Raw genomic sequence first — 12,694 nt, forward strand, 5'->3', positions numbered from 1 at the left:
TGTGAGGGGAGTCCCGGGGCTTTGTGAGGGGGGGGTCCCGGGAGTTTGTGAGGGGGGGTCTCGGTGCTTTGTGAGGGGGGGTCCCGGGGGTTTGTGAGGGGGGGTCCCGGGGCTTTGTGAGGGGGGGTCTCGGTGCTTTGTGAGGGGGAGTCCCGGGGCTTTGTGAGGGGGGGGTCCCGGGGCTTTGTGAGGGGGGGTCCCGGTGCTTTGTGAGGGGAGTCCCGGGGCTTTGTGAGGGGGGTCCCGGGGCTTTGTGAGGGGGGGTCTCGGTGCTTTGTGAGGGGGGTCCCGGGGCTTTGTGAGGGCTCCGCGGGCGGTGGGGGCCGGCCGGGGTGTCCTGAGCGGCTCCCCGGGCTCTGACAGCCTCTCCCCGCCGTTCCCCCCCTCAGGACAGCGAATTCTCGGACGCGGAGGCGGCCCCGGGCGGGGAGGAGAACGCGCCGGTTTATTGCGTGTGCCGCAAACCGGACATCAACTGCTTCATGATGTGAGGGGAAAACGGGGGGATCAGGGTGGGGAACTGCTTCATGATGTGAGGGGAAAACGGGGGGATCGGGGTCTGGAAATGCTTCATGATGTGAGGGGGAACGGGGGGGGATTCGGGGTGGGGAACTGCTCCGGGATGTGAGGGGGAATGGGGGATTCGGGGCCTGGAATTGCTCCGGGATGTGAGGGGGAATGGGGGGATTCGGGGCCTGGAATTGCTCCGGGATGTGAGGGGGATTCGGGGGTATTTGGGGTCGGGAACGGCTCCGGGATGTGAGGGGGAAACAGAGGAATCGGGGTCTGAAACTGCTTCATGATGTGAGGGGGAACGGGGGGATTTGGGGTCTGGAATTGCTCCAGGATTTGAGGGGGATTCGGGGGGATTTGGGGTCTGGAATTGCCCCTGGATTTGAGGGGGAACGTGGGGGTCTGGAATTGCTCCAGGATTTGAGGGGGAACGTGGGGGTCTGGAATTGCCCCTGGATTTGAGGGGGATTCGGGGGGATTTGGGGTCTGGAATTGCCCCTGGATTTGAGGGGGATTCGGGGGGATTTAGGGTCTGGAATTGCTCCAGGATTTGAGGGGGATTCGGGGGGATTTAGGGTCTGGAATTGCCCCTGGATTTGAGGGGGATTTGGGGTCTGGAATTGCCCCTGGATTTGAGGGGGAACACGGGGGTCTGGAATTGCTCCAGGATTTGAGGGGGATTTGGGGTCTGGAATTGCTCCAGGATTTGAGGGGGATTTGGGGGGATTTGGGGTCTGGAATTGCCCCTGGATTTGAGGGGGAACACAGGGGTCTCAGCAGACCTGAGGGGGCTGCGGGGGGCACACAGGGCTGGGGGTCCCGCCTGCCTCTCCCATTGGGGGACCCCAGCTCGTTTTGTCCCCTGGGGGGGTTTGAGGGGGTCCCCCCGAAGCTCGAGGGGGGTGGGGGAGGTTGGGGGGGCTTTGGGGCTGCCCGGTGAGGGTCTCACTGTCACCCCCACCCCACAGCGGCTTGCGACAACTGCAACGAGTGGTTCCATGGGGACTGCATCAACATCACCGAGCGCATGGCCAAGGCCATCCGGGAGTGGTACTGCCGGCAGTGCCGCGGTGAGAGGGGCTGGGGGCTGCTTGGGGGGCTTGGGGGGCTTGGGGGGCTTGGGGGAATGGTCTGGGGGTGTTGGGCTGGGGGTGAGAGGGGTGTTGGGCTGCTTTGGGGGGCTTTGGGGGGCTTGGGGGAACCCTCTGGGGGTGAGAGGGGCTGGGGGCTGCTTTGGGGGGCTTGGGGGGGCTTGGGGGAATGGTCTGGGGGTGAGAGGGGCTGGGGGCTGCCTTGGGGGGCTTGGGGGCTTGGGGGAATGGTCTGGGGGTGTTGGAATGTGGGGAGAGGGGCTGGGGGCTGCTTTGGGGGGCTTGGGGAATGGTCTGGGGGTTGAGAGGGGCTTGGGGGCTTGGGGGGGCTCAGGGGGGGCTTGGGGGAATGGTCTGGGAGTGTTGGGCTGGGGGTGAGAGGGGCTGGGGGCTGCTTTGGGGGGCTTGGGGGGGCTTGGGGGAACCGGCTGGGGGTGTTGGAATGTGGGGAGAGGGGCTGGGGGCTGCTTGGGGGGCTTGGGGGGCTCGGGGGAATGGTCTGGGGGTGAGAGGGGCTGGGGGCTGCCTTGGGGGGCTTGGGGGAACCCTCTGGGGGTGAGAGGGGCTGGGGGCTGCTTTGGGGGGCTCGGGGGGCTTGGAGGAACCAGCTGGGGGTGTTTGGCTTGGGGTGTTGGGCTGGGGGCTGCTTTGGGGGGCTCGGGGGAATGGTCTGGGGGTGTTGGGCTGCAGTGAGAGGGGTGTTGGGCTGGGGGTTCCAGGGCTGGGGGCTGCCTTGGGGGGCTTGGGGGGGCTTGGGGGCTCGGGGGAACCTTCTGGGGGTGTTGGAATGTGGTGAGAGGGGCTGGGGGCTGCTTGGGGGGCTTGGGGGGCTCAGGGGAATGGTCTGGGGGTGTTGGGCTGGGGGTGAGAGGGGCTGGGGGCTGCTTTGGGGGGCTTGGGGGAATGGTCTGGGGTGAGAGGGGCTGGGGGCTGCCTTGGGGGCTTGGGGGAATGGTCTGGGGGTGAGAGGGGCTGGGGGCTGCCTTGGGGGGCTCAGGGGGCTTGGGGAACCGGCTGGGGGTGTTGGAATGTGGTGAGAGGGGCTGGGGGCTGCTTTGGGGGGCTTGGGGGAACCCTCTGGGGGTGTTGGGCTGTGGTGAGAGGGGTTGGTTTGGGGGCTCCAGGGACACCTGGGGGTGTTCTGGATAATTTGGGGGGGTCTGGGGGGTTCTGGATAATTTAGGGGGGTCTGGATGGTTTCTGGGGGGTTCTGGATAATTTGAGGAGGGGTCTGGATGGTTTTTGGGGGATTCTGGATAATTTGGGGGGGTCTGGGGGGGTTCTGGATAATGTAGGGGGGGTCTGGGTGGATTCTGAGGGGTTCTGGATAATTTGAGGAGGGGTCTGGGTGGTTTTTGGGGGTTCTGGATAATTTGAGGAGGGGTCTGGGTGGCTTCTGGTGGGTTCTGGATAATTTGAGGAGGGGTCTGGGTGGCTTCTGGTGGGTTCTGGATAATTTGAGGAGGGGTCTGGGTGATTTCTGGTGGGTTCTGGATAATTTGGGGAGGGGTCTGGGTGGTTTCTGGTGGGTTCTGGATAATTTGGGGGGGTCTGAGTGGTTCCTGGGGGGGTCTCAGACACCTGAGTCCAGTTTGGGGGGATTAGGGCAGATTTTGGGGTCCATTTTGGGCCTCCTGGCTGGCGATTTTTGGGGAGGGGGATCCGGGGGTCCCTCATTGAGGGGGGTCACTGGGTCAGGGGATTTGGGGAGGGGGTCGGGGTCCCCCTGAGCCCCCCCTGAGCCCCCTCTGACCCCCCCAGAGAAGGATCCAAGCCTGGAGATCCGCTACCGCCACAAGAAGTGGAGGGAGAAGGAGCACGAGGGCACCAAGGGGCAGGAGCTGGAGCAGGGCCGGGCTGCCAAGGTGGGCACCCCAAAAAAGGGGAGACCCCAAAATCTGGGGGGGCTGGGAGGGGCTGGAGACCCCTTGGATGAGGATTTGGGGGGGTCTGGGGGGGCTTTGGGGGACCCCTGAGCCTCTCCAGGGGTCTGGGATTGCACCCGGGTTGGGGTTGGGGTTCCCTGGGTGCGTTTTGGGGTGCCCTGGCTGGATTTTTTGGGGTTCCTGGTCTGGTTTTGGGGTGCCCCAGCAGGATTTTTGGGGTTCCTGATCTCATTTTGGGGTGCCCTGGCTGGATTTTCGGGGTTCCTGATCTCATTTTGGGGTGCCCCAGCAGGATTTTTGGGGTTCCTGATCTCATTTTGGGGTGCCCCAGCAGGATTTTTGGGGTTCCTGGTCTGGTTTTGGGGTGCCCCAGCAGGATTTTTGGGGTTCCTGGTCTGGTTTTGGGGTGCCCCAGCTGGATTTTTGGGGTTCCTGGTCTGGTTTTGGGGTGCCCCAGCAGGATTTTTGGGGTTCCTGATCTCATTTTGGGGTGCCCCAGCTGGATTTTTGGGGTTCCTGGTCTGGTTTTGGGGTGCCCCAGCTGGATTTTTGGGGTTCCTGATCTCATTTTGGGGTGCCCCAGCAGGATTTTTGGGGTTCCTGGTCTGGTTTTGGGGTACCTCAATTTTTGGGGTGCCTGACTCAGTTTTGGGGTACCTGACTCAGTTTTGGGGTACCTGACTCCATTTTTGGGGCTCCTGACTCCATTTTTGGGGTACCTGACTCCATTTTTGGGACACCTGATCCCATTTTTGGGACACCTGATCCCATTTTTTGGACACCTGATCCCATTTTTGGGACACCTGATCCCATTTTTCGGGCACCTCACCCGGTTTTTAAGGTTTCTGATCCCATTTTTGGGGTTCCTGATCTCGTTTTGGGGTACCTCAATTTTTGGGGTGCCTGACTCAGTTTTGGGGTACCTGACTCCATTTTTGGGACACCTGATCCCATTTTTGGGACACCTGACCCCATTTTTGGGACACCTGACCCCATTTTTGGGGCACCTCACCTGGTTTTCAGCATTCCTCACCCCATTTTCGGGCTTCCCTTTCTCATTTTTTCGGGGTTCAAAATCACAGTTTTCAGGGTTCTCAATCTGTTTTTTGGGGCTCTCAATCACAATTTTCGGGGCTCCCGATTGCAGTTTCCGGGGTCCCAGACTTCGTTTTCGGGGTCCCAGCTCTCAGATTTTTGGGGTTCCAGGTTTGGGGGGGTTCTAGGCTCGGTTCTAGGCTCGGTTCTAGAGTGGGTTCTAGACTGGGTTCTAGAGCGGTTCTAGACTCGGTTCTAGATTGGGTTCTAGACTCGGTTCTAGACTGGGTTCTAGAGTGGTTCTAGACTCGGTTCTAGACTCGGTTCTAGACTGGGTTCCAGACCCTGGGGTTCCCAACTCCAGGTTTTGGGCTTTCGGATCTTGTTATTCAGAACCGTTCCCGTGGTTCCTGACCCATTTTCGGGGTTCCTGACCCTGTTTTTTGTGTTCCTGACCCCGTTTTTGGTGTTTTTGACCCAGTTTTTGGGGTTCCTGACCCTGTTTTTTGTGTTCCTGACCCTGTTTTTTGTGTTCTTGACCCTGTTTTTGGTGGTTTTGACCCAGTTTTTGGGGTTCCTGACCCATTTTCGGGGTCCCTGACCCTGGTTTTTCTGTTCCTGACTCCGTTTTTAGTGGGTTTGACCCAGTTTTTGGGGTTCCTGACCCTGTTTTTTGTGTTCCTGACCCCGTTTTTGGTGGTTTTGATCCAGTTTTTGGGGTTCCTGACCCTGTTTTTTGAGTTCCTGACCCCGTTTTTGGTGGTTTTGACCCAGTTTTTGTGTTCCTGACCCTGTTTTTTGTGTTCCTGACCCTGTTTTTTGTGTTCCTGACCCCGTTTTTGGTGGTTTTGACCCAGTTTTTGGGGTTCCTGACCCCGTTTTTTGTGTTCCTGACCCCGTTTTTGGTGGTTTTGACCCAGTTTTTGGGGTTCCTGACCCTGTTTTTTGTGTTCCTGACCCCGTTTTTGGTGGTTTTGACCCAGTTTTTGGGCTTCCTGACCCTGTTTTTTGTGTTCCTGACCCTGTTTTTTTGTGTTCTTGACCCCGTTTTTGGTGATTTTGACCCAGTTTTTGGGGTTCCTGACCCTGTTTTTTGTGTTCCTGACCCCGTTTTTGGTGATTTTGACCCTGTTTTTTGTGTCCCTGACCCCGTTTTTGGTGGTTTTGACCCAGTTTTTGGGGTTCCTGACCCTGTTTTTTGAGTTCCTGACCCAATTTTGGGGGTTTCCGACTCTGTTTTTCGGGATTCCTGACCCATTTTTGGGGTTCCTAACCCTGTTTTTGGGGTTCCTAACCCTGTTTTTGGTGTTCCTGACCCCATTTTTGGTGTCCTTGACCCCATTTTTGGTGTTCTTGACCCCGTTTTTGGGGTTCCTGATCTCATTTTATGGGTTCCTAACCCCATTTTCAGGTTTCCTGACCCATTTTCAGGGTTCCTTACCCATTTTTGGTGTTCCTAACCCCGTTTTTTGGGGTTCCTGACCCATTTTCGGGGTTCCTGACCCATTTTCGGGGTCCCTGACCCTGTTTTTTGTGTTCCTGACCCCATTTTTGGTGTTTTTGACCCAGTTTTTGGGGTTCCTGACCCTGTTTTTTGAGTTCCTGACCCAATTTTGGGGGTTTCCGACTCTGTTTTTCGGGATTCCTGACCCATTTTTGGGGTTCCTAACCCCGTTTTTGGGGTTCCTAACCCCGTTTTTGGTGTTCCCAACCCCGTTTTTGGTGTTCCTGACCCCATTTTTGGTGTCCTTGACCCCATTTTTGGTGTTCTTGACCCCATTTTTGGGGTTCCTGATCTCATTTTATGGGTTCCTAACCCCATTTTCAGGTTTTCTGACCCATTTTCAGGGTTCCTTACCCATTTTTGGTGTTCCTAACCCCGTTTTCGGGGTCCCTAACCCCATTTTCGGGGTTCCTAACCCCATTTTTGGGGTCCCTGATCTCATTTTCGGGGTTCCTGACCCCGTTTTTGGCACAGATCAAGCGCTCAGCCCGGATGTGTGGCGAGTGCGAGGCGTGCCGGCGCCCCGAGGACTGCGGCCAGTGCGATTTCATTTTTTGGGTGTCCCTAACCCCATTTTTGGGTGTCCCTAACCCCATTTTTGGGGTTCCTCACCCCCTTTTTGGGGTTCTTAACCCATTTTTGGGGTCCCTGATCTCATTTTCGGGGTTCCTGACCCCGTTTTTGGCACAGATCAAGCGCTCAGCCCGGATGTGTGGCGAGTGCGAGGCGTGCCGGCGCCCCGAGGACTGCGGCCAGTGCGATTTCATTTTTTGGGGTTCCTCACCCCATTTTCGGGGTTCCTGACCCATTTTTGGGGTTCCTGATCTCATTTTTGGGGTCCCTGATCTCGTTTTTGGGGTTCCTGACCCCGTTTTTTGGGGTTCCTGACCCGTTTTCAGGGTTCCTTACCCATTTTTGGTGTTCCTCACCCCATTTTTTGGGGTTCCTTACCCATTTTTGGGGTCCCTAACCCCATTTTTGGCATCCCTAACCCCATTTTTGGGGTCCCTAACCCCATTTTCGGGGTCCCTGATCTCATTTTTGGGGTTTCTGATCTCATTTTTGGCACAGATCAAGCGCTCAGCCCGGATGTGTGGCGAGTGCGAGGCGTGCCGGCGCCCCGAGGACTGCGGCCAGTGCGATTTCATTTTTTGGGGTCCCTAACCCCATTTTTGGGGTCCCTAACCCCATTTTTGGGCTCCCTAACCCCATTTTCGGGGTCCCTGATCTCATTTTCGGGGTTCCTGATCTCATTTTTGGGGTTCTTTATCTCATTTTTGGCACAGATCAAGCGCTCAGCCCGGATGTGTGGCGAGTGCGAGGCGTGCCGGCGCCCCGAGGACTGCGGCCAGTGCGATTTCTGTCGCGACATGAAGAAATTTGGGGGCCCCAACAAGATCCGCCAGAAGTGCCGGCTGCGGCAGTGCCAGCTGCGGGCGCGGGTGAGCGTGTCCCCAGTGTCCCCAGAGTGTCCCCAAAGTGTCTCCAGAGTGTCTCCAGAGTGTCCCCAAAGTGTCCTCAATGTGTCCCCAATGTGTCCCAAATGTGTCCCCAAAGTGTCCCAAATGTGTCCTCAAAGTGTCCTCAATGTGTCCCTAAAGTGTCCCCAAAGTGTCCCCAAAGTGTCCCCAAAGTGTCCTCAGTGTGTCCCCAAAGTGTCCCCAAAGTGTCCTCAATGTGTCCCCAATGTGTCCCAAATGTGTCCCCAAAGTGTCCCCAACGTGTCCCCAAAGTGTCCCAAACGTGTCCCAAATGTGTCCCCAACGTGTCCCCAGAGTGTCCCCAAATGTGTCCTCAATGTGTCCCCAAAGTGTCCCTAAAGTGTTCTCAATGTGTCCCCAAAGTGTTCCCATCGTGTCCCCATCGTGTCCCCAATGTGTCCTCAAAGTGTCCCCAACATGTCCCCAATGTGTCCTCAAAGTGTCCTCAAAGTGTCCCAAATGTGTCCTCAAAGTGTCCCCAACGTGTCCCTAAAGTGTCCCAAAAGTGTCCTCAGTGTGTCCCAAATGTGTTCTCAATGTGTCCCCAAAGTGTCCCCAAAGTGTCCCCAAATGTGTCCTCAAAGTGTCCTCAATGTGTCCTCAATGTGTCCCCAATGTGTCCTCAAAGTGTCCCCAACATGTCCCCAAATGTGTCCTCAAAGTGTCCTCAAAGTGTCCCCAAATGTGTCCCCAAATGTGTCCTCAATGTGTCCCCAAATGTGTCCCCAAAGTGCCCTCAATGTGTCCCCAAAGTGTCCTCAAAGTGTCCCCAAAGTGTCCCCAGAGTGTCCCCAGTGTGGCTCTTGCTCTCCATGTCCCTGTCGTGTGGCTCTGTCACCGCCTCGTGTCCCTTTGTCACCGTGTCCTGTGTCATGACACGTGCTTTGTCACCGTCTGGCCGTGTCCTCGTGTCCCTTTGTCACCCTGTCTCGTGTCTCTTTGTCACCTTGCCTGGTGTCCCTGGTGTGTCACCTCCCCATGTCCCTGTCCCTGTCCTTGTCCCCTGTCCCCATCCCTGTCCCCATCCCTGTCCCCATCCCTGTCCCTGTCCCCTGTCCCTGTCCCTGTCCCCATCCCTGTCCCCTGTCCCTGTCCCCATCCCTGTCCCCATCCCTGTCCCCTGTCCCCATCCCTGTCCCTGTCCCCATCCCTGTCCCCTGTCCCCTGTCCCTGTCCCCATCCCTGTCCCTGTCCCCATCCCTGTCCCCTGTCCCCATCCCTGTCCCCTGTCCCCATCCCTGTCCCCTGTCCCCATCCCTGTCCCCTGTCCCCTGTCCCTGTCCCCATCCCTGTCCCTGTCCCCATCCCTGTCCCTGTCCCCATCCCTGTCCCCATCCCTGTCCCCTGTCCCCATCCCTGTCCCCTGTCCCCATCCCTGTCCCCTGTCCCCTGTCCCCATCTCTGTCCCCATCCCTGTCCCCTGTCCCCATCCCTGTCCCCATCCCTGTCCCCTGTCCCCATCCCTGTCCCCATCCCTGTCCCCATCCCTGTCCCCATCCCCATCCCTGTCCCTGTCCCCATCCCCATCCCCTGTCCCCATCCCCTGTCCCTGTCCCCTGTCCCCTGTCCCCTGTCCCCTGTCCCTGTCCCCATCCCATGTCCCTGTCCCCATCCCCTGTCCCTGTCCCCTGTCCCCATCCCTGTCCCCATCACTGTCCCCATCCCTGTCCCCATCCCCTGTCCCCTGTCCCCATCCCTGTCCCCTGTCCCTGTCCCCATCCCTGTCCCCATCCCTGTCCCCATCCCCTGTCCCCATCCCTGTCCCTGTCCCCATCCCTGTCCCCATCCCTGTCCCCATCCCTGTCCCCTGTCTCCATCCCTGTCCCCTGTCCCCATCCCTGTCCCCTGTCCCTGTCCCCATCCCTGTCCCCTGTCCCCTGTCCCTGTCCCCATCCCTGTCCCTGTCCCCATCCCCTGTCCCTGTCCCCATCCCTGTCCCCATCCCTGTCCCCATCGCTGTTCTCTGTCCCCATCCCTGTCCCCATCCCTGTCCCCTGTCTCCATCCCTGTCCCCTGTCCCCATCCCTGTCCCCTGTCCCTGTCCCCATCCCTGTCCCCTGTCCCCTGTCCCTGTCCCCATCCCTGTCCCCATCCCTGTCCCTGTCCCCATCCCCTGTCCCTGTCCCTGTCCCCATCCCTGTCCCCATCCCTGTCCCTGTCCCCATCCATGTCCCCATCCCTGTCCCCTGTCCCCTGTCCCCATCCCTGTCCCTGTCCCCATCCCTGTCCCTGTCCCCATCCCTGTCCCCATCCCTGTCCCCTGTCCCCTGTCCCTGTCCCCATCCCTGTCCCTGTCCCCATCCCCTGTCCCTGTCCCCATCCCTGTCCCATCCCTGTCCCCTGTCCCCTGTCCCTATCCCCATCCCTGTCCCCATCCCCTGTCCCTGTCCCCATCCCTGTCCCCATCCCTGTCCCCTGTCCCCTGTCCCTATCCCTGTCCCCTGTCCCCATCCCTGTCCTTGGCCCTGTCCCCTGTCCCCATCCCTGTCCCCATCCCTGTCCCCATCCCCTGTCCCTGTCCCCTGCCAGCTCCCTGACTGTCCCCTCGTGTCCCCACAGGAGTCCTACAAGTACTTCCCCACCTCGGTGAGTGCTGTGGGGAGGGGTCAGGGGGACCCCAGACCCCCCCTGTCCCCCCTGGGGAGGGGGGGGCACCCCAAAACCCGTGGGTGGGGGGGGGTCTCACAGGGGGTGCCCAGAAGGTGCTGACCCCCCCTCAAGGGGGTCTTGGGGGGTCCCTGGCGGTGCTGAGCCCCCCTCAAATGATGGGGGTGTCCTGGGGGGTCCCAGGGGTGTCACCAGGGGGTCCCTGGGGATCCCAGGAGGGTCCCAGGGGTGTCACCAGGGGGTCCCATGGGTGCCATGGGGGTCCCAGGGGTGTCACCAGGGGGTCCCAGGGGTGCCATGGGGGTCCCTGGGGATCCCAGGAGGGTCCCAGGGGTGTCACCAGGGGGTCCCAGGGGGTCCCTGGCCATGCTGAACCCCCCCCCAAGTGATGGGGGTGTCCTGGGGGGTCCCAGGGGTGTCACCAGGGGGTCCTGGGGGGTCCAGGGGTGCCATGGGGGTCCCAGGGGTGTCACAAGGGGGTCCCAGGAAGGTCCCAGGAGGGTCCCAGGGGTGTCACCAGAGGGTCCCAGGGGGTCCAGCGGTGCCATGGAGGGGTCCCAGGAGGTCCCAGAGGTGCCATGGGGGTCCCAGAGGGTCCCAGAGGTGTCATGGGGATCCCAAGAGGGTCCCAGGAGGGTCCCAGGGGTGCCATGGGGGTCCCAGGGGAGTCATGAGGGGGTCCCAGAGGTGCCATGGGGGTCCCAGGAGGGTCCCAGGGGTGCCATGGGGGGGTCCCAGGGGGTCCAGCGGTGCCATGGGGGTCCCAGAGGTGTCACCAGGGGGTCCCAGAGGTGTCACCAGGGGGTCCCAGAGGTGTCATGGGGATCCCAAGAGGGTCCCAGGAGGGTCCCAGGGGTGTCACCAGAGGGTCCCAGGGGGTCCAGCGGTGCCATGGGGGGGTCCCAGGGGGTCTCAGGGGTGCCATGGGGGTCCCAGAGGTGTCACCAGGGGGTCCCAGAGGGTCCCAGAGGTGTCATGGGGATCCCAAGAGGGTCCCAGGAGGGTCCCAGGGGTGCCACCAGGGGGTCCCAGGGGGGTCCCGGGGGTCCCTGGCAGTGCTGACCCCCCCCCAGCTGGCGCGGGGGCGCGAGGGGGACCTGGAGCTGCTGAAGGCGCAGCTGGGGGGGCCGGGGCCCCCCGAGACCCTCTCGGATGAGGAGCTGCCCCTCGACCCCCGGCTCTACCAGGAGCTCTGCGCCGGCGCCTTCGACGAGCACGGCCTGGTGAGCCCCCCAAAACTGCCCTGGGACCCCCAAAACTGCCCTGGGACCCCCAGAAACTGCCCTGGGACCCCCCAAAACTGCCCTGGGACCCCCCAAAACTGCCCTGAGACACCCCAAAACTGCCCTGGGACCCCCCAGAACTGCCCTGGGACCCCCAAAACTGCCCTGAGACACCCAAAAACTGCCCTGAGACACCCAAAACTGCCCTGGGACCCCCAAAACTGCCCTGGGACCCCCAAAACTGCCCTGGGACCCCCAAAAACTGACCCAGGACCACCAAAACTGCCCTGGGGCACCCAAAAACTGCCCTGGGACCCCCAGAACTGCCCCAGGACCCCCCCAAAACTGCCCTGGGACCCCCCAAAACTGACCCAGGACACCCAAAACTGCCCTGGGACCCCCCAAAACTGCCCTGGGACCCCCCAAAACTGCCCTGGGACCCCCAAAAACTGCCCCTGGGACATCCAAAAACTGCCCTGGGACCCCCAAAACTGCCCTGGGACCCCCGAAAAACTGCCCTGGGACCCCCCAAAACTGCCCCTGGGACATCCAAAAACTGCCCTGGGACCCCCAAAACTGCCCTGGGACCCCCCAAAACTGACCCAGGACACCCAAAACTGCCCTGGGACCCCCAAAACTGCCCTGGGACACCCAAACTGCCCTGGGACCCCCAAACTGCCCCAGGACCCCCAAAACTGCCCTGGGACCCCCCAAAACTGCCCCAGGACCCCCAGAAACTGACCTGGGACCCCCAAAAACTGCCCCAGGACCCCCAAAACTGACCCAGGACCCCCAAAACTGCCCCGGGACCCCCAAAAACTGCCCCGGGACCCCCAAAAACTGACCCAGGACACCCAAAACTGCCCTGGGACCCCCAAAACTGCCCTGGGACCCCCAGAAACTGCCCTGGGACCCCCCAAAACTGCCCTGGGACCCCCAGAAACTGCCCTGGGACCCCCCAAAACTGCCCCAGGACCCCCAAAACTGCCCTGGGACCCCCAAAACTGCCCCGGGACCCCCAAAACTGCCCTGGGACACCCAAAACTGCCCTGAGACACCCAAAAACTGACCCAGGACCACCAAAACTGCCCTGGGACCCCCAAAACTGACCCAGGACACCCAAAACTGACCTGGGACCCCCAGAAACTGACCCAGGACCCCCAAAAACTGCCCCAGGACCCCCAAAACTGCCCTGGGACCCCCAAAAACTGCCCTGGGACCCCCAAAACTGCCCTGGGACCCCCAAAAACTGCCCTGGGACCCCCAAAACTGCCCTGGGACCCCCAAAAACTGCCCTGGGACCCCCCAAAACTGCCCTGGGACCCCCAAAACTGCCCTGGGACCCCCAAAAACT

At 60.7% G+C, this 12,694-nt stretch overlaps 1 protein-coding gene across 1 annotated transcript in view; it reads left to right on the forward strand.

Moving 5' to 3' along the window:
* Positions 1–634: 634 nt before the first annotated feature.
* LOC131574403 (CXXC-type zinc finger protein 1-like) overlaps positions 635–12,694 on the forward strand; it is a 33,078-nt gene continuing 21,018 nt past the window's right edge. Inside the window, exons 1-6 of the mRNA XM_058828861.1 lie at positions 635–668; positions 1,482–1,583; positions 3,366–3,469; positions 7,316–7,471; positions 10,070–10,096; positions 11,191–11,340. Of these exons, the coding sequence (XP_058684844.1) occupies positions 635–668; positions 1,482–1,583; positions 3,366–3,469; positions 7,316–7,471; positions 10,070–10,096; positions 11,191–11,340 (573 nt within the window). The remainder of the gene's footprint in view (positions 669–1,481; positions 1,584–3,365; positions 3,470–7,315; positions 7,472–10,069; positions 10,097–11,190; positions 11,341–12,694) is intronic.

The sequence above is a fragment of the Poecile atricapillus genome, unplaced genomic scaffold, assembly GCF_030490865.1.
Source record: "Poecile atricapillus isolate bPoeAtr1 unplaced genomic scaffold, bPoeAtr1.hap1 scaffold_296, whole genome shotgun sequence".
Lineage (NCBI taxonomy): Eukaryota > Metazoa > Chordata > Aves > Passeriformes > Paridae > Poecile > Poecile atricapillus.